General features: G+C 59.2%; 1 protein-coding gene across 1 annotated transcript in view; it reads right to left on the bottom strand.

The window, feature by feature from the left end:
- LMX1A (LIM homeobox transcription factor 1 alpha) overlaps positions 1–16,666 on the bottom strand; it is a 116,125-nt gene extending 99,459 nt beyond the window's left edge. Inside the window, exons 1-2 of the mRNA XM_008153100.3 lie at positions 16,591–16,666; positions 14,439–14,625 (exon numbers count right to left, since the gene is read on the bottom strand). Of these exons, the coding sequence (XP_008151322.1) occupies positions 14,439–14,625; positions 16,591–16,666 (263 nt within the window). The remainder of the gene's footprint in view (positions 1–14,438; positions 14,626–16,590) is intronic.
- Between the last annotated feature and the right edge of the window lie 3,849 nt (positions 16,667–20,515).

Raw genomic sequence — 20,515 nt, 5'->3', positions numbered from 1 at the left:
GGACCGTGTCCCCACGCGGGAGTCCCTTCTCCCAGAATTCCTGAGTGTCACAGCCAGCAAAAGCCTGTCAGCTTGCAGGCATGCAGGTGAGCTGGTGGCCAAGCTCCTGGCCTGAGGGGGCTGGCACCCCTGTCCTCTGGAGTCGCCACTCAGGGACCCTGGGACCATGCTCCGACCACACGGAGCTCTGTACGGGGGATGAGCAGGGACGGAAGAGGGTGGAGAGTGAGCTTCACACAGAGACTAGCGTCTGAAGGACTCGGGCCAGAGCCTCGCTCTGCCGCCCGGGAGCCAGGGCGACCCTGGGGAGAAGCCCCGTGGGAAGCTGCAGAGGCCCCGGTAGGAGGCCCCAGCAGGGAGGCCCCGTAGAGCCATGGAGAGCCGACCACCCCCGCCAGCCCCGTCAGTGTGACCAGCTCCGGCAGGTCCACAGAGAGCAGAGAACAGAGGAACGCCTGGTGGGGAAAGGCCACGCAGGGCAGAGCCCGTGCCAGCTGTCCCTGACCCTCCCAGGCTCCTCCTCTAGCAAGTGGACGTCCCCTCACTCCTGGGCCTTCACCCTCCCCCTTTCCTGGCCAGACTCGCCTTAGCCACCGAGCAAGCTCACACTACTCCATTCTAAAACATCTCCCACCCGGCCTCATCCTCCTCCAACCCGACTTCTCAGAAGAGCTGGATGCAGCCTCTCTCTGCTCCCTGGTTCTCTGGACTGTCCAGCCCATTAAAACGCCATCCTGCCCCCTCCGTGCCTCTGACAAGGACTCTGGATCAGGTTGCCAATGACTAACTGCCAAGTCCAAGAGCAAAGAGCTGACCATGCTTCTTGAGAGTCCCCGCCGCTGCCGTCTTCCAGACCCCTGCCTGCGTCATCCCCTCCCAGACCATCGCCCGTCCCGGGGCCCTGAGCACTGGTGCTGCCCACCCTCGGCCCTCTTCTCAGCCTGCGCGGTATCCTGGGGCGCCCTCCGTATGGCCACAGGACGGCCTCACCTGAAGCGCCGCCCCAGTTTGAAATGATCTGTGTTTGTTGTTCATTGTCTGTCACCGCTTCTGTGAAGCTTTCTCAACAACAAACTCCGTGATTGTCTTACCCACGGGACCAACATGCATTTGCCCAATACCTACCACGCACCACGCACCGTGAAGACGCTGGAGATACGGGCGTCAAACAGAACTAAACGGTACAGAAGCAGGGAAGTCCCTGAACTCAGAGCTTTTGATCTAGTGACACCGACAGGCAACAAACAACAAATAAATATGTATTTCAGACCCCGGCGAGCACAGGGAAGAGAGGGAGCAGCCCGTAGTAAGACAGAGCCCAGGGCTTTGCAACCAAGGGCTGGTCTCCTTCCCCTGGCCACGCCCCCTTTAAACCATTTTACTCTTTTTGAGCACCTGTTTCCTGTCCCTCCGCAGGCTCCTGGCTCAGAGCACACCTGTGCTGTTTATTCTTTCCTACAGACCAGGCCCAGCAGGGAGCCGCCAGGTCTGTCTGATGAGGATGTGGGTAATCTCATTCATGAACCAACTGTTTAAGCATCCAGGGAAGTCTCAGTTTGAGAAATCCACATACAGCTAGTCAAGTGCATCCCAGTTTTCAGAAGTATGATCCAAAGCCGCTAGTTTCATTAAATGCCAGTTTTCAGAGATTAAATTCATCCAGACATTTAATCTCTCTGAAATTGACCAGAACTAAGAGAACCAAGTGTCAGTACTGGTGAGAGAAATAACACAATTCAGGAATACTTCATTTCCTTACCTACCAAGGCCCCACTGTCCCTTTACCAATCCAGCCAGGCCAAGCAATAAGCAAGATGGAATCCACAGCCTGGAACGAGTCCCCGGGCACAGGGGACCTTCTCGCTGGGCGGGCCTGTCTGCAACCCAGCCCAGTCCCCAGGGAGCCTGGACAGGCCTCATCCGGGTCCCCGGGGAAGTTATTCTGAAAGATTCCAGATCTGATACAACACAGCCCTTCCCCCAAGTGTGCAGAGGGGCTCCAGGGCAAGTCGCCAACAGCAAATGCTGGGAACCGAGAGGAGGACCAAGGACGCCGCCACCTTGCTGTCACTCTCCCGGCAGGCAGAGCGGCCACGATGAGGGACGGCGGGGGACGGGCGAATGGGCAGGACAGGCAGGAGCGATGGGGGGCATGGCAGCGATCACACACACACACACACACACACACACACACACACAGGCACCCCACAGCCACGGCCCTCCTCCAACACCGCAGGCCTGAGCAGCTGGCCACGCAGGTACCTGGTCGGTGGGACTAGTTGTCTGAGAGATGGTTCAACAGGACAGACTGGCAACGGTGCCTCTCGGGCTGTGCGCACCAGAATTCACGCAGCAGATGGGAGAGGAGCAGAAAGGCACTGGACCCAAGCCGGTGGCTGGGATGGCCCGCAGCGCCTGGGACCTCTCTGAGCATCACCTTCCTCAACCACAAAATGCAGGGAAATGGCACGCTTACCTGTTAAATGTGTGTGAGGTCCCATGGACATGATATATATGAGTCTTTTGGAAAATATAAAGGAAACTAGAGGCCCGGTGCATGAAAATTCATGCACTGGAGGGGGCGTCCCTCAGCCAGGCCTGCCCCCTCTCACAGTCTGGGAGCCCTCAGGGGCAGGAGGTGACCCGGCGATCAGGGGAAGGTGATGCCCCCATCACACCTCTGCTGCTGCCACTGCCGGCAGTGCAAGCCTCGGCCAGCCCAGGTTACCTGAGCCTCGAGCAGCCCTGGGCGGCTGGGCAGCCACCATCTGAGGCTTGCCTGCACCTTGGACTGGGCCTGGGTGGCTGGGCAACCACCATCTGAGGCTTGCCTGTGCCTCGGGCCAGCCCTGGGAAGGTGGGGGCTGAGGGGACTGGGGGACTCTGGAGGCAGGCACATGGGGCAGGCCTGGCTGTGCTGTGCACCTGCCGCCCTGGTGGGGCTGAGGGGATAGGGTGCCACCATCTTGTGGCTGTGGGTACTGCCATCTTGGAGGGCGTGGCAGTCAATTAGCATATTCCCTCCTTACTGGCTGTGGGCACCGCCATCTTTGTGAGGGCATGATGTTCAATTAGCATAGTCCCTCTGATAGGACTAAAAGCCCGGTGCACGAAATTCTTGCACGGGGGCGGGGGTGTCCCTCAGCCCAGCCTGCACCCTCTCCAATCTGGGAGCCCTCGAGGGATGTCCGACTGCCCGTTTAGGCCCGATCCCGATAGGATTGGGCCTAAATGGGCAGTCAGGCATCCCTCTCACAATCCAGGACTGCTGGTTCCCAACTGCTCACCTGCCTGCCTTCCTGATTGCCCCTAACCTGCTTCTGCCTGCCAGCCTGATCACTCCCCTGCCAGCCTGATTGATACCTAACTGCTCCCCTGCCAGCCTGTTTGCCCCTAACTGCCGTCCCCTGAAGGCCTAGTCACCCCTAACTGCCCTCCCCTGCAGGCCTGGTCCCCCGCAACTGCTCTCCACTGCAGGCCTGGGTGCCCCGCAACTGCCCTTCCCTGCAGACCCAGTCACCCCCAACTTCCCTCCTCTGCTGGCCTGGTCACCCCTAACTGCCCTCCCCTGCAGGCTTGATCACCCCCAACTGCCCTCCCTTGCAGGCCTGGTCCCTCCCAACTTCCCTCCCCTGCTGGCCATCTTGTGGTGGCCATCTTGTGTCCACATGGGGACAGGATCTTTGACCACATGGGAGCAGCCATCTTGTGTGTTGGGGTGATGGTCAATCTGCATATTACTGTTATATTAGACTAGGGGCCCAGTGCACGGATTCGTGCACAGGTGGGGTCCCTTGGCCTGGCCTGTGGGCACTGGGTCAAAACCAGCTCTCCAACATCCCCCAAGGGGTCCCAGATTGCGAGAGGGTGATTCTCGGGTGACACACCCCGGAATTGGGCTCCCTCCTCTCTGGTTCTGGGTGTGTCACCCAAGAACCACAGCTGCCAAGTCACCACAGCTCAGCAGCTCCTGCGTTGAGCATCTGCCCCCTGGTGGTCAGTGTACGTCATAGCTACTGTCTGGTCAGCCGGTCGCTTAGGCTTTTATATAGATAGATAGGATAGAGGCCTGGTGCATGGGTGGGGGCCAGCTGTTTTGCCCTGAAGGGTGTCCCGGATCAGAGTGGGGGTTCACTTGGGGCGTGGGGCAGCCTGGGCGAGGGGCCTGTGGTGGTTTGCAGGCCGGCCACACACCCCGGCGACCCAAGCGGAGGCCCTGGTATCTGGGATTTATTTATCTTCTACAATTGAAACTTTGTAGCCTGGAGTGGAGCCAAGCCTCCTGCTTGCTCTGTGGTGGCAGCCATTTCTGTTGGGATTTATGTATCTTCTATAATTGAAACTTTGTAGCCTTGAGTGGAGGCCTAGGCCGGCAAGGGCAGGCAGAAAACTTAGCTTCCTCCATTGCTGGGAAATCCAAGCCTCCCTCCTGCACTCTGTTGCCGCAGCCATCTTTGTTGGGTTTATTTGCATATTCTCTCTTGATTGGCTGATGGGCGTGGCTGGTGGGCATGGCTTGTGTGTAGCAGAGGTACGGTCAATTTGCATATTACTCTTTTATTAGATAGGATAATTTTCCTAGCAAATCCTTTTATGGCATTTTCTACAAGCTGAGCAATGATCTATACACTTTACAAGTATTACTCCAAAATTACCCGATGGGAGGACTGTTGCTGTCCCCATTTTAGAGAGAGAGAGAACGGGCACAGAGAAGGTAGGACCCTTGCCCATGATCACACAGCTGGTAAACCAGAGCAAGTCCTGGGTCACAGACACGGAGCCCACGCTCTCCACCACAGCACTGTCACCACACGTGGCTCCTGAGAAGAGTCTTCTGCTCTCATTAACAAACCAGCACCAGCACCAGCCCTGTTCAGTTCTCCATCTTCCACAGAGGCTTTAACTTATGTAACGGTCACAACAGCCCTACGGGGAGGTTGTTATTCTACTCCTCTGTATAGGTGAGGACAGTGTGGCGTGGACACCTCTGGATGTGCATTTCACATTACTTTTCTAATAATGCGCAGACCTGTGCAATCCCAAATTATTCACAGCCCCGTCTAACCCCTCCCACCTGTGACTCTTGAAATGAAGATCCCAACCAGCAATAGAGCACACAGAAATAAAGCCCAGAAGAGGCGAGCGTGCGGAACCGCCGGCCTCACGGGGACGCAATCAGGGGAGCGCCCTGCAAAGTGACATTTGCATTCTGCCCAAAATCATCTCCTCACCGGCCCATCCTGGGCCCTACATTCTGTCATGAGCTAGTCATTCCTTTGAGTGAACAGTCTGGGAGCCCTCAGTTAAAAAGTATCTTTGGAAGAAAAGCAAATGATCACGTGCGTCCCAGTGGATTAGTTCATAGAGTCTCCGCAGTGCGGCAGCTGGCTGAGGCCGGCTCCGGCCTGCACACAGGGCGACCTGAAATTTACAAGGTCACAGAATGGGCTCCGTGCATAAGGCAAGCCAGAAGGCGAGGCTGAGATCCTGAGCGTGGGGTTGGAAAGCTGGGGCTGAATCCAGGGGTGCAGGGGCTGAGAGCCCCAGGGACAAGATGGGAGCAGGGACCAGGGACACTCAGCCAGAGACAGCAGGGAGGGTCTCCTGGGGCCTCCCTCCCTCTGGATCTCCAAAGCCCGCCTCCGGGCACGGCCAGTGGCTCCGGCTCTGGAGTGCTGTGTCCCCAGGACGATGGTGGGATGCGCTCACAGTAGGAAAGCCTGTCCCAGGAAGGTGTGAGGGAGGAGGGGAGGGGGAGGAGCGCGGCAGCAGGGGAACTCTCGGTCGTTAGGCTAACAGGATTTGTTCTGAGGTGGAAACCAGAAGGCTGCCCGGAGCCGAGCCGGCACTGGGGCAGGAAGCGGAAAGGACGGAGGGTGAGATGTATGAAGGAGGACAGAATACAGGCAGCACACCAGGCAGAAGGCAGGTGTGGCCACAGGGATCCATCTCCAGACCGTGTGGGCCAGCGATGCCTGGGCGTGAGCAGAAACCGGCCTCCCGCGTCTCTGTGGGTCCCAGACAAAAGGGCCCCCAAGCCACAGGCCTCCCCAGAGCAAGGACTGACCTTTAAACCCAACGGAGCCCCCGCTACTCTGGGTTCTCCCCAGAGCCTGGCAGAGGGTCCGGGACAACCACACTCCCCAACTGTACACGCCACACCTTCCCCCTCACTGCCTGCTGCCCTTTCTGGGCCCCCTCCGCCCCTACAACACCCACCTCTTCTCCCCTGGAGCTGGGGCCCAGGCCAAGGCACCAGCTCCCACTCAGGTCCTCCTGCAGAGAGAGCGGCGATTCTGGGCCAGGGAGCGGCCTTCCTTTGCTCCCAGGGAGTGACAACAATGTGAGGAATGAAGCGTGGCTGGGGACAGTCCCCAGGGGCCCAGCATTGGGTATTAAAGGAACTTCCAGGTGCTTAGGAGGCTAATCTAGAGTCGGGGGGTGGGGGTGGGAGGGTGGGTGTTGTGTTTTGGAAAATCCTTTTAAAGGCCCCTGAGGCTTAAGGGGAGGCCGGGGAATTGGAACTGCTATCCCGGAGGAGGTGGGGAAGGAGGTGGGTGAGGACCAGCAGGCCGCTCCATGGCGCCCTTCTCACTGCAGCCGAGGAACCCGGGGCTCCAGAGATCAGGGCTGGTCCTCCAGCCGGAGGAGCAGGGAGGCGGAGAGTAGGGATGCCTCCCCCTCAGAGCCCAGCCAGGCTTCACGCCGAAGGACAGCGCCTCCTGGTTTCCGGTGACGGCCTCACACAGGCACTTCTCAAACCCGCCAAAAATCACCCCTAAGGGCAGCACATCACCCCGTACCTGCTAAGGCACTGGCACACTCAGAAAGGCATCCAGGGCCCCTAAAGGTCACCCCGAGTCACGGCCATGCGATCCTGCAAACCCGAGAGTAACGCCTCAGCAACTCTTGAGCTGAGCCCTGGACAGGGGGGGCAGTCATTTCGCGCACTGAAGACTCATTTGTTCCATCCAAGCGAGGACGTCGAGGACTAGCCGTCCACAGGCAGGCTGGGGAAAGCGAGGCAGCGCAGGAGGCACCCCAGGCTGCGTGAGTCAAGTACATAGAATTCCATAGACGGGAGGGGGCTGACGGGAGGGGCCAGAGACGCCCTCCAGATAGACGGGGCGGGGAAGCAGGTTACAGTGCGAGTGCCCGACACACACAGAGCATATTCCTGTGTTCTCATTTCATTATCGTGTTACTGTCCGTACCAACAACCGTGAGCCTGCTCCTGTCCACCCTGTGCAGCACGGGGCCCACTCCCAGCGAGGCCAGACGCTAAGGCTGTTTTCATAGAGCCTCACTGGGCCTGTGTGCCGGGTAGTCCAGTCCACAGTGGCTAGGCATCGGTCAGGGCTCGTCCATTATGTAGTAATGAGGGTGAAACCCCAATCTAAGAGGCTGCAGAGACAGGAGAAACAGAAAAGGCAGGTATTACCCAAAAATAGGGTCCCCACTGGCACCTCGGAGGACTGGAGGAGACCCGGCTCCCTCACGTGACTCCCGCTAGCGGGCCAGGAAAAGCTCGGTGCGGGGCGTATTTGTAGTTGTGACGTGATGGGGCACTGAGGGGGTCTGGCACAGTTTCATTCATTCTAGCTCGGCTCAGCTGCCGAGGGTCACCATGGCAACGCACTGCGCAGACACAGGTTTTAAAACCCCTTTGGTGCCTGGCAGGTGTGGCTCAGTGGCTGAGCGTCAACCTATGAACCAGGAGGACATGGTTCCATTCCCACACATGCCTGGGTTGTGAGCTCGATCTCCAGTGCGGGGCGTGTAGGAGGCAGCCGATCCATGATTCTCTCTCATCATTGATGTTTCTATCTCTCTCCCGCTCCCTTCCTCTCTGAAATCAATAAAAATATATTTTTTTAAATCTTTTTGTGCCCTGGCTGGTGTGCCCAGTGGTTAGAGCATCGGACTGCACACTGAAAGGTCTTGGGTTTGATTCCCAGTTAAGAGTGTATCTGGGTTGTGGGTTCACTCCCCACCCCTGGTCGGGGTGCGTGCGGGAGGCAACCAATCCCTGTGTCTCACATTGATGTTTCTCTCCCTCTCTCTCGCCTTTCCCCTCCCTTCCACTCTCTCTGATAAGCAATGGAAAAAATATCCTAGGTGAGGATTAACCAAAACAAAGAAAATAAAAACCTTTTGTAACTACCCAGACTATTTGTGACGGGGCCAGGTGTACCGGCAGGCGGGCACTGGGGTGGGACCTCGGTGTGATTCCTTCCATAGCCTCCTCCCGAGGCTCCAGGTTCCTGCGGCATTCCGCCTGTGGGCTAAGCCGGAGGGAACGTGATCCCTGTTCTAAGTCGGGTTTTATTTATTTCCAGGAGTGAGAAAGCAAACATGTAGCAAGATTAAAGTGTTTGCACCCCCTTTTCAGCCAAGGGAGCTCTAATCCTCCTGCTAATGAATGCCAGGCCCATAGCTGTTTTTATTAATTTCATCTCGGTTAAAAATATAGACACAGATGAGCGTGCTTGACTAAAATAACAATCTGACATTTGGAAGGTGTTCGCTTCATTTCAGCAGAGCGGTTGGGGAGGTTCCCCTTCATACGTGACAGGGACACGGAGCTGCCGCGACACGGGTCAGCAAAGACATAGCTACTCCTACCTGTGATAGGGACGCCCCGTGCACTCGGCAAAGACGAGAAGGAGAGAGTGTGAGACCTCAGAGGTACCAGCCATGGTCTCTGTGGTCCCAGAAAGCAGCACAGAAGCAGACACGCCTCGTCTCTCTGTCCTCTAACGACGCCTCTAGAACGTTTCTACTCTTCGCTCCTGAAATTACCAACCGCCCAACCAGGTCCGGAAGGCTGCTGGCAGGAACCCTGCTCCACGTGTCGCTAAGAGACTTTCAGAAAAACATACGGGTATTCCTGGAGGGGAGACAGGTGTGCTGGACAAGAGGGCTCCACACCGGACAGGCCCAGTGCCCCATGCAGCCCCACCTCCTTAGCTCACCTGCTCGCCAGGAGTCCCCTCTGAAGACGGGAAAGGCACTTAAAAATCCACGGTAGGAAGATGTTTAAAAAAGTTGAAAAGCATTCAAGGAGAGCTATGTACGAGCTCAGAGTGAAGGCAGGACTGATTTTTAACTCTTTCTACGGTGGTTGTGACTGCACTTCCCCATCATTCATTGCCATGTGTTGTAACTCTGAGCTTAATAATCAAGTTAACGTGACTCGATAGGGGGTATTTTAAACGATATAATTCAATAATGACATTTTATGTGTGCATTTAGTCTAAGAAGCCTTACTAAATTTCTGGTAATATCATGAGTATTCTAAATCCTTGTTTATTTTCTCATTTCTAAATACTAGGACCCAAAACATTTCTTTGACCATGAAACAATAATTAGCTGATAATTTAGTAAATGGAATTGTTCTCACTGGAGACACACCATGTCTTCATTATCTGCAAAAACCTCCCAGAATTAAGAAGGAACAGTGAGGGCACGTCTCTAGAATTACCAACAGGATTTTGGTGAATACAAAAACCATAAATAGGAAAAATGAAACTAAAAAGCCCGACAAACAGCGAACTGTCAGAAAAGTTCCTGCCACTGAACTAGGAAGAGCAATAGGCACAGCGTAGCCAGGGGGACGACAAGGTCCCCGACCGCACGCCCGGCCCATCACCCTTCCTAGTGCGCACCACTTAGCGAGAACCAGAGGAACCCACGAGCCCCCCTCACGGCGATGTTCCTCTCGAGGGCCCAGAACTCCACGAATATCTCCGCCTGCTCGCTGATCCTATTTCAGAATTTTAAGTCTTAGATTCCGAGAAAGTCCTGCCCGGGGACCAATACGTACAAAAAAGAAAACAGCTCTGAGCGAGGACTGTTTCCAACCACCCACTAAATAAAAGAAGAAGGACGTCTTACACACACACACACATACAAACACACACACCATACACATACACACACACACCATACACATACACACACACACACACACATACACATACACACACACATACACACACACACACACCATACACATACACACACACCATACACATACATACAAACACACACACCATACACATACACACACACACCATACACATACACACACACACCATACACACACACACACACCATACACACACACCATACACACACATACATACACACACACCATACACATACACACACTACACATACACACACACCATACACATACATACACACACACCATACACATACACACACACCATACACACACACACAACATACACACACACACCATACACATACATACACACACACACACACACACACACACACGGCCACAGCCTGGGGATGGCGCTGCATATTCCAGGCTAAGCCCCCAGCAATGTAACACGGACGGCAGTTTATGACCTGGCTGTGTGTGACTGTTGTGTCCCTGGCATTGTATTTTGCCAGGACCGGGCCAGCCACAGAGAGAGTCCAGAAAAATGCAGCAGTGGCCTCTGTCGTTTCACGGGTGGCTCCTGTGAGGAGGACCTGCAGGCCCAATTGTGATCTCCACGGAGTGTCCCAGTAACAAAACCAAACTAACCGCCCTCCCTGCACATCCTCGGTGACCTAGTAAACTCACAATCAGTTCACTCAGGTCCCAACAGAGGCCAGGCCCCCAGCCATCCTCGCCGAGGGGCTGCCAATCAGCAAGTCCACAACAGGATGCTACAGAGGTTCTCAGAGGGATGTGTGCGGAGCCCCGATTCACCCGTCTTCGCAGAGCCCAGCCGGTCTGCTCCACAAGAAAGGGGAGGCCCGGGGTTGGCCGGAGGCTCCCAGGCCTGCGATCTGCTGACATGTGAGGCGTTACGCTGCTGGGAGAGCAGCCCGGACGACAGCACTTCCATCCCAGACGGCCCGGCGCAATCTCGGGAGGATGATAAACCTCACAGGTGAGGGGAACGTGCCCTGCAGACGGCTGAGCCGCCAGGCGCAGGGCGGACACAGCGTCCACTTGAGTGCACCGGGAGCCCTTCCGGAGGCCTGGGATCCACGGTGACCCACGCCCCTGCTCCGCAGCCTCTCCTGCCTCCACTTCAGTCCAGCTGCACTACCCACATCGCAGGACTCAGTTCCATAGGGACCAGCAGTTCTAGAAATAGAAGCCCCGAGGCTGGGCAGTATTTTGGTCGTCTGCTCACTTCGGGAACCCGGAAGACGGCTGGGTCCAGTCCTTAACCACCCGCACCCGCAGCGTCCTGTGAACCTGCCGCCCACCTGGCCTCTCCAGTCCTGGGAGTTATCCCCCCCGGGCCAGTCTTTTTTCTCGGTGACTCGTCGTGAACAAAGGTCACGCCCAGTCTTCATTTCTGGATGTGCAGAATTCAGCGCCCTCCGCCCGGGCTCGCGATGCCTGTTTGTTTTGGATGACTAGGAGATGAATTGTTCCTCGGGGCGTCCTCGCGCAGGACAGAAATGTCTAACAACGCATCCTGAAGCTCTCAAATGAGCGGCCGTGCGCCTCAGGTACCTCTGTCAGTTCCTTTTTTTAATCAGACATCGAGAAGGTGTGATGACTAGTTGATAGAGGAGAAATTTCACTCTTTAACTGGCTGCCTGACACCAGGAACAGGCAGCTAATAACTCAAGTGCAAAACTGCCCAACAGCCAGCAATGCACATACGAGTGGCTGAAACACACGTGACGAGCTTGCCTGGTGAACGTGAGCGTGGTGTGCAGGCGCCCGGGATGCACGCAGCTGTCTGCTCCGTCACTGTGGTGTCTAGAGAGAGCATTTGGAGTTCATGGGTTTGGAGACATGGACACCTCCCGGATGCTCATTTTCTATGACGCGCCCCACAATCCACCACCATCGTGTCCAACCACTTCAACTTCTGTCGTATTTTCCTCTCCATTTGCCCTGGCCGGGCCTCAATTTTTTAAAAGATCCCGTGAAAGAAAAGCAAAATTATGTTTACAAATGCACGTGTTAGAGAGGAGACGAGCTTTCGGTTTCGTCTCGTGACTCGGATCTAAAATTGGACTGTATTCCTGTCAAGGGTAAGTGCCTGGCCATCCGGACACTGCGCCCGGCTCCCGCCTGCACTCTCAGGAGGAGGGCTTTCCGGAAATACTTGGTGGCCAGGGCAGGATGGGCAAGGCGCTGGCTACACGGCCCCTGAGGGCAGACTGAGGCTCGTCCCCAGCAGCACCCCCCGGCCCTGCCCTGCACATAGAAGCAGCTCCGTGCAATAATAAAGGAGTTTGTCTTGAGACCAATTTTAAAACAAAGAAACAATCCTCTCCCTTCTCTCCCACCATGCAACTAACACCATGGAGATGGTCAAATATATTAAAACCCCGTTTTGTTGGAAGAAGAATGGGAGTGGGGTGGGGGATAGAGGAGGAGGGGGACAGGGGGAATAAAATTAATCCAGAAAAGCAACTGACAGGCGGGGCACAGGCAAGGAGCCTCAGCGTCCTAGCACCCGGCTCGGACATCTGCGTTTCCGAAACATTGGTTGGAATTAAAATGGAAGCCCTCCCAGCACCACCGCCGTCTCTCTGAACAGCGTGGCTGCTCGCCCTCCTCTCCAAACCCTCCTGGCTCTGGCCAACAGCTGGCTAACTGATCCCTGCAATTTTCTCTCCACAGAAACGGTTCTCGAGGGGAGAAGGGACCCTAAGTGGGCTAATCAGCCAACCGCCAAGCCTGGGGGCTGAGGTGGAGGACATGGTTGTGTGAAGGGCCTACAACAGCTTCCTCTCGACACAGCCTGGCTTCTTAAAGGAGACCACCAGCCACACAGCTGTGTTGACCCTCAAGCCTTGTCTGATTTTTTTTTTTTAACAAACAGAATAGGAATTCACAACCCAAATCCCTTCCCTAAGCTCCAATGCTGTTGAATCTGCTAGTGTTCTGCCCAAGGATGTGGACATTTCGGTAATCGTCGATAAGCAGAAAGATAAAGATTGGGTCTGCACAATCCCACCCCCTCCAGGCGAAAAGCAAGAGGTCAGACAGGAGCTTTCTCCGGAGGTGAGACTCGTGTGGGCAAAATCTGCTCCATCACCTAAACATCGCGCCTCCGCTCAGACACTGCAGAGCGAGCAGACGGCCGGCCGGGGACAGACACAGGCCTCTCTGTCTTTAGTGCCAACCGTGACCGCCCGCCGACGCACACACGCGCGTTCATTCTATACTGTTCTGCATCGTCCAGCTCACCCCGAACCAAACACGTGTTTTTAGTGCTGAAAATGGAAAGGCATCTTTTCCAAACACACCCAATGCCCTGCACTCTATCCACATGGGGTGAACTCAAGTGTACCCTGCGAAGCGGCACTGAGTGGCAGGAAGAGTATTTGGTGTGGGCTCACAGGTTTCACAGCGTCGTCACAGTGAAACCAAACACGGCGACACGGAGAGGAACACATTCGTTTTCCCGGTGCTTTTGTTCCACGGAGACTGCTGCGCACCCCCTCACTGTGTCTTCAGTAGCAGGACCCCACAGCTTTCCAGCACAGGAAGCCCCTCCACCACCCTCAGAGCGCTGCCCCGTTCCTTCACCAGCACCAATGTGGAATCCCCCCGCAGGCTCCCGCGCCCACGCCACACAGACCGGTCCCAGGCACAGACACCGCCAGCCCGTGTTTGCCTCTGAGGCGCTGTGAAGTCAGCGTCCCGGTAAATTAGCCATTTTGACAAGGAGCGCAGTCTCCCTCCGCTTAGCTCCTCAAAGCCAACCCGAAGGCACTCCAGCCTCACCCAGGCTCAGGCAGCACGGAGTCCAGATTCCCAACCCGCTTTCTCAAACACCGGCTCCTACTTCACCTCAAAGCACAGGGCGCTCCGTCCGCAGGAGGGAGGTTCCCCTGCTTCGTGGCCCAAACGCACCGCCCGCCCGGGGACCGGGAGGAGGCGGAGGCGGGATGGAACCCAGGACTGCGTCAGGCCCAAGGGTGGCCCAGCAGCCCCGCGGCGGAGGGGTTTGGGGAACCGGCGGAGGGAGGGGAAAAGGCAGGGTGAGGGAAAGGACACACGGCTGTGCACCGACGCTCCGAGGGCCGCAGCGCCACGTCTGAGCGCAGTCTGTGGGGACCCCAGTGGGCAAAGCCAGGGGAGACCGCGCAGGGGACTGGGGCCTCGGGATCCAGCAGCCTCGCCGCTGGCATCGGCGTGTGGGGAGCGCAGACGGTGGTAGGTGGGCTGGGAACTGGCCGGGAGACGCTGGCTGCCCGCAGGGCACCCCAGGGAAGGGGGTTGGAGGGAAGAGCTTGATGGGCATCCAAGTTGGGGCAGGGGCCCCAAGAGGCCTGAAAAGTGGGCCCGCCGACCACAAAGGGGAGCCTCCCCGGCGAGTCCGGGCGGCGGGGTGTCGCTGCGCATTTCTCCACCTCCCGGGAGCGTGCAGGACGGGCCGGCACCCGGCTGCTCGGCGCTCGGGGCTCCCCGTTGCGGCCAGGGCGCCCGCACTTACTTCTCGTAGTCGTACTTGCAGTAGAGCTTGCGGTCCCGGTAGAAGCAGGTGGTCTCCAGGGGCTCTTTGCAGGAGGCGCACTGCACGCACTGCTCGTGCCAGAAGCTGTCGTTGAGCCGCAGCAGGAACCGGTCCGAGATGACCCGCTGGCAGCCCTCGCACACCGACCTGGGGCTCGCCGCTCGGCCTGCAGCAGCGACAAAGGTTCTCGGTGAGCCTCCTGCGGGACCACGGCCCCGCACCCGCTCCGGGGCTGCGCCCGGCCGCAGCGCTCACACCGCGGAGGCCCCGAGGCCCCACCACGGGAAGCCCCGTGTGATCCTCGCAGCCAGGTTTGGAGACAGAAAAGCCGAACCAAGCGACACCCCTCATAACCTCGGGAGGTTTAAATTGTGCTCGCGGAGGGAGCGGACCTCTGTGAGGGGCTTTAATTACCAAACCTCCCGGGTGTGCGCGTCCTGCGAACTGCGGACTAGCGATGCCCCCGGGCTCCGGGGTTATCGGTCAGGAAATCGCGCCCTCTGTGAGTCTCCACTGACTTATTAAAACTGCGTGTATAGAAACAATTTTTTTTTGGTTTTACTTTTGCTAAAACGAAGTTCTAGATTTTATTTTTATTTTTTTGAGAGAAAACTTTTTTTTCTTTTCTTTTCGTCCCAAAAAGTCCCGCGTACTGAAAAGTGCCCTCTCACGCCAGGCAAACTCAGTGTTCAAACCAATGAGCCCCAAAGGGCTGCGGCCGGGCCGCTGTGCAAATGGCAGACGGGCCTTTCCTAACGAGGCATCCACAGAAAGAGAAGGGGAACCGAGGGAAGAAGCCGCGGAGGTGCTGCCCGCACAGGCCGTGCATCCGGGAAGCCTGCGGGCTCGGCAGCCGCGGGAGAGCGATCCGACCCAGACCCACTCGGCGCCCGGCCCTCGGGGTCCTGCGCCTCGGACTCCGGTTTGGGTCCTTTAGTTTGGGGGATGGGGGCGGGGGCGCTGGGTCGCCTTTGTTGGCACATGTCACGGTTGTTGAGAGGAGGCCTTGCCCAGGGAACTAGCCTTGGGCATGGTGTCCCTTAGGACCTGCCCTTCCCGGTTCCCAGTTACACACCCGGCGCTTCCCCTTCGGGCCGCCGGGCTGGAGAGCCGCGGTCGCCCGGGGCCCAGCGGGCAGGCTGGGCGGAGCGGCCAGACGCTTCTCAGGGCGGACGTTCTCTCCTCTTTCTGCCCCGACTCCTGGCGGGGACGTGCCCACGGAGCCCAGGGCGCACCCCGCTGCCCGCTTCAGGCGGAGGTGCGCGCCCCGCGCCAGGACCTGCCAGCCGAGCCCTGCACCCTCCCGGCCGCCGCAGTTGGGAAGTTTCGGGACGGGCCCTGGAAGAGAAGGACGCGGCGCGGGAGACTGTTGTCTCTGGGGAGCTGCGGGGCTCCCCTCCATAGGGCTTCTCCCCGGAACTGCTCCTCTCCGCCTTCGCCCCGCGCTAGCGGTTCCGAGTGACGCGAAGTACCGGACAAAACGAAAACGCCTCCCTTACCAACAAACGAAGCGCCCGCTCCCCAAACCTGAAAGGTGCAAGGGGCGGCCTGGGCGGGCGAGGTCCCGGTGCGGCCCTGGGCGCGCCATCCCCCGCGGTCCCTCCGAAGGAGCCGGGGAAGCGGGTCGAACTCCGGCTCCGGTTAATTAAAGCCGAGGCGAGGGCCCCGCCGCGCAGGCTAATCCCGGCTGCGCTGCCCACCGGCCCGGAAACCCTCTGGTCCGGGCGGAGGCCCAGCCTGGGCTGGAGTCGGTGGGCGCGAGTAGCCTCCTGGAGCCCGGGCGCCCGGCCTCGGCCTCGGCTTCGGCGCCTCCAGGCCGCCGAGAGGGCGGCATTTGAGAGACGTCGATCAGCTCCGAGATTAAAAACCCGGCCCTGGTTGTTTTGAATCACTTGTCACTCAAACGCCTGCGAGCAGCGGCTTTGGGGACTTAGGTGCCCGCGCGCGAGGCCAAGTCCCCGGTCGGTTTGGAGCCGGAGGGACCCGAGGGGCCGGCGGACTGACGGGCGCTCAGCTGAGTGTAGGAAGCGGGGCACCGGCTCCCCGGTTGCGCAGCGCGTCCCAGCGAGCGGCTCCGGCCCGGGGCCTGGCGGAGAGCGGGGCGCCGAGGGCGCGAGGCCCGAGCACTCACCCAGCAGCGAGGAGAAGGAGGCCGAGGTCTCCGTCGCGCCCTGGAAGTTTCCCTCCATCTTCAGGCCGTCCAGCATGTTCGGGCCGGGCCGCGGAGACCTGCGGAGGATTGGAAACGCCGCTCTGGGCGTCCGTGCCCCCGGGACCCGCCGCGCACTCCTGGGAACGGCCGGGGGAGTGGCCGGGCGAGCAGGAGCCGCAGGGTAGAGGCCGCCAGCAGGAGCGCGGGGTGGGCGGAGAGGCGAGTCACCGCGAGCTGCTCCAACTGATCTGACTTCACTCGAAGTCAACGCGTTATGTACTCGGGCCTCCGCCCCCAACTGCGCTTCCTCCTCCCTGCCCCCGTCCCCACCCGGTCCCAGCCCAGCCCAGCCCGGGGTTCCCGCGCCGCCCGAGTCTGCCCAGCCTCCACTGCGTGGGCCCCGGGGGCGTCCCCCCGAAACCCAGCTCTCGGGTGGGATGGGGTGAAAGGCCCGGGCACGCGGGACCACGACCTCCACCGCGGCCCGCGTCGGGACGGCCCGGGGCGCCCTCACCTGCCCCAGCCGAGATGGCGAAGCAGCGGTCCCCACTCTGGCACGGGGCGCCCTCCCGCCGCCCGCCGGTGCCGGGAACGTCTGCCGGAGCAGAGGAGTCGCCTCGGGGCGGAGCCGCGCCGGCCCCGCGCACTCTTGGCTGCATTTCAAATCAACTTTCAGAAACGCCCGCCCGAGCCGGAGCCCCGCGCGGCCGCCTCCCTTACCTGACGGGCGAGCTCGCCGGGCGGACGGAGCGGGACCAGCTTCGGCCCGGGAGGCGGAGGCCCTCGAGGCTGCAGGGAGCCGCCGGCCGGCTCCGGCGCGCCCGGGATGGAGCCCGCTCCTCGGCGCGCGGGCCGGGCTGGGACGTGGCCGCGGGCGGCGGCCTTCTCGGGACGTCCGCCCGCCCAGACACTCCTCGAGGCGAAGGGAGGGCCGACGCTTCTCGGAGACGGGGAGGCACGGCGGCGGCCCGGGTCCTGGGTGCGGGTCGGGCCCGGTTTGCCTGGGCGGATCCGGCCGCTGGGCCGGGCGGCGGCTGAGAGCGCTGCGTCGGGAGGGTGGGGAGCTCGGGGAGGGGGCTGGAGCGCGTCCCGCGGAGGGGCCGCCGCGCTCCTGTTCCGAGCCGGCTGCGAGGCCTCTGCCGGGCGCGCCCCACGGCCGTGGAGACCTCCCCGGCCGCCAAGTTTCCTCCCTCCACGTGTAATCGCCTCCTGGGGGCGCGCGGGCCTGCACCGGGCTCCCCGCGCCACCGGCTCCGCGGGCCCGCACGCCGCTGCAAGTGAGAAAGCTGCAGAGCCCTCATGCCGGCCGCGGGCGGCGCGGGGCGCGCGTGGAGGCCACTTGCAGCGTAGTTTCCTCCCATGAGCTCCCAGCTCTCCAAGCCCCGTCTGGTCACCCAGAGGGCTCCTCGAGTTCCGAGGTTGGGCTCGAAACCCCCTCACCCACTGGGGACTGCTGGTGCAGATGCCATGGGATCCATGAGGAAGCCTGGATGAGGCTCCTGGGCAGCCCAGGGGGGGGGGGGGGGGGTCTGACTCAGACAGGAGCTGCAGTGACACTGGAAGGAGCAGGAAACCAAAGGGGGATGTCCCCAAGAGGGAAGCCAAGTATCTGGGGGGCATGCACCCCCAACCTCAGAAACTGGGGCCTAATGGTCTGTGTGTCCAGGAGGCGGGCATGGTGCAGGGCCCAGGTGGACAGTGCATAAAGCATGCAGCCGGCTAACATTTCGCCAGCATTTATTTTGTGCTGAGCTTGGTTAACTCATTTAATCTCTACAACAAGCCTCTGAGGTGGAGAAGTTATTATCCCAATCATCACAGGTGAGGAGAGCGGGGCTCGGGGTGCACCTGAGGACCCCAGGAAGGCCCGGCTCACCGACTTCCCCAGGCCTCTCACTGTGCTGACAGGACTGCGTTAGAATCGCCAGGCACTATGGCAAAGTGAACCCGCGCAGGCGAGATGCCACTTAGCAAACATGCTCTGTTACCTTCTCCAAGGACACGGTCAGCTTTTTTTTAAAGTTGCCGGCAACCCTTGCTCCAAGGGGCCCAGGGGGGGTGACCCCACTGGCCACTGCACGTGCCTCCTGCCAGCAGACACACGTATGGCTTCAGAGAAACTGTGGAAAGGGTCAAAGAACTTCAGGCTTTACATTGGAGTGCGGCTTCTACCTTCAGGTCCTTTCCCTGCACGATGATGCTCCATCTTCCCCGCAAACCTCTGACACGGGCAGAACAAGCATGCTTTCCTGTGCGTCTTTGGGGCTTCGCAGGGCTGGGAGAGTTCTCCGAGGTGCCCAGATGGCTAGTGGCATGTCCCTGGCACCTGTCCTTGGTGCTTCCTGCCACCCCAGGAAGAGTGGGGTGTGGAAAAAACATGAAGTACAAGTACTCTTAGGATAATATATAGAATAGAAGTTAGACAGGGCACATACCGTCATAGGAACATGTGTAAGTGCCCAGCAGAGTTTGGGATTCCCCGAAGGCCCTGCACAGATGAAACGTGTTGAACTGGGGGAGGGCTGTTCCCTCTCCGTCGCCCGTGTTCGGTGAAGCGTCTTCCCCTGCTGGTGGGCCTCGGGCGCCTGCAGGATGAGGCTGGCTCACAGTCATGCCATGAAGCCAGGTTCTTGTGCAGAGCCAGGCCACGGACCTGTGATGAGTAAACACTGTTTGTTTCACTGGTGTGTGCAGTGTGTTCCCTGTGGGGCGGCGGTGGGGGAGCTGCCGGGGAGGTGAGAGCACCCTCAACACGCTGGGTCCGGAACCAAATCAAAGGGCTGAGCTCCATTCCCAGCTCTGCTCTCGTCAGAGGCCACCGTGACCCCTGGACAACAGCACTCGCTCCTGGCATGAGGGGCTGCACTCCATGGTCTGTAAGGCCCTCATAGTCTGAAGTTTGTGAAATCAAACAGGCTGTGGGCGGAGAGGGGGTGGGAGAGCTGGGGGGGGGGGCAGGGAAACCCGCAGGTCCTCATCAGAATCGGTCCAGGTGCAAACTGGCTGATGGGCCTAAGTGAGGTGTCTGAACCGGTAAAGGTTTCTCTTCTGGGGTTGATTTGACCTCTCCCAGTGTATTGGGGGTGCTCAGTGCCACCCCTGCCCATATCCTTTCCCTTCGGTCTCAGCCGACACCGTGACATGGGGGGTGGGCAGGCACCGTCCCCTCTGCAGAGTCCCTCCTGAGCAGGCCTGGTGGTTTTCCACCGTAAACTCAGCCACTATCATTGGACCTTTCTGATGACATGGGAGGGGACTGGAAAGGTCCCTCAGGTCACAGGGTCCCGAGATGTGCAGCCCAGCCGTGGAGCCACCCCTTTCTGCGGCAGCAAACATGGAGGCGACACTATCAGCCCTGAGAGTCTGTGGCTGAGATTCAGGGAGAGACCAATGCTGGAGGGGAGGCGGCAGGGACGCCGCCGCAGATGGAGAAGACAGCAGCCCGGTTTGACTTTCCCTTTCTTGCTCTCATCTCTGTGTTTTATTAAGGGAAAATTGTGTTATTGGTTTTTTAAAAAATGTCAAAGTGCATTTCAAGTGAGAGGAAAATAACCAGACACGTGACACGCCTCCCGTGGCGTGGCCCTCCCGAGGCGGCCAGGGGCTGGCGCGGGGGCACACCGGAACGCAGACTCGCCTGGCCTCTGGGCTCTTGGCCAAAGGCCCTGGTCCTCATGGGCAGTCAGACCTCTCCAAGGAGCTGGAGGACCAGGTGCCTCCACTCTTCCTGGAGGCAGAGGCATCCCAAAGCAGCTTCCGGAAGAGGAGGAAGTCAGGCAAATGTGAATCTCCCGCCAACAGGGTAAGGATGGCCCAGGCACGGGGGACATGGGCCAGGCCCACCAAGGCGCCCTTTAAAGCACCGAATATGGGTCTTATAGGAGGATCATCTGCCCGCCCACTC

The sequence above is a fragment of the Eptesicus fuscus genome, chromosome 22, assembly GCF_027574615.1.
Source record: "Eptesicus fuscus isolate TK198812 chromosome 22, DD_ASM_mEF_20220401, whole genome shotgun sequence".
Classification (NCBI taxonomy): Eukaryota; Metazoa; Chordata; class Mammalia; order Chiroptera; family Vespertilionidae; genus Eptesicus; species Eptesicus fuscus.
This window is presented reverse-complemented; position numbering and strand designations above follow the sequence as displayed.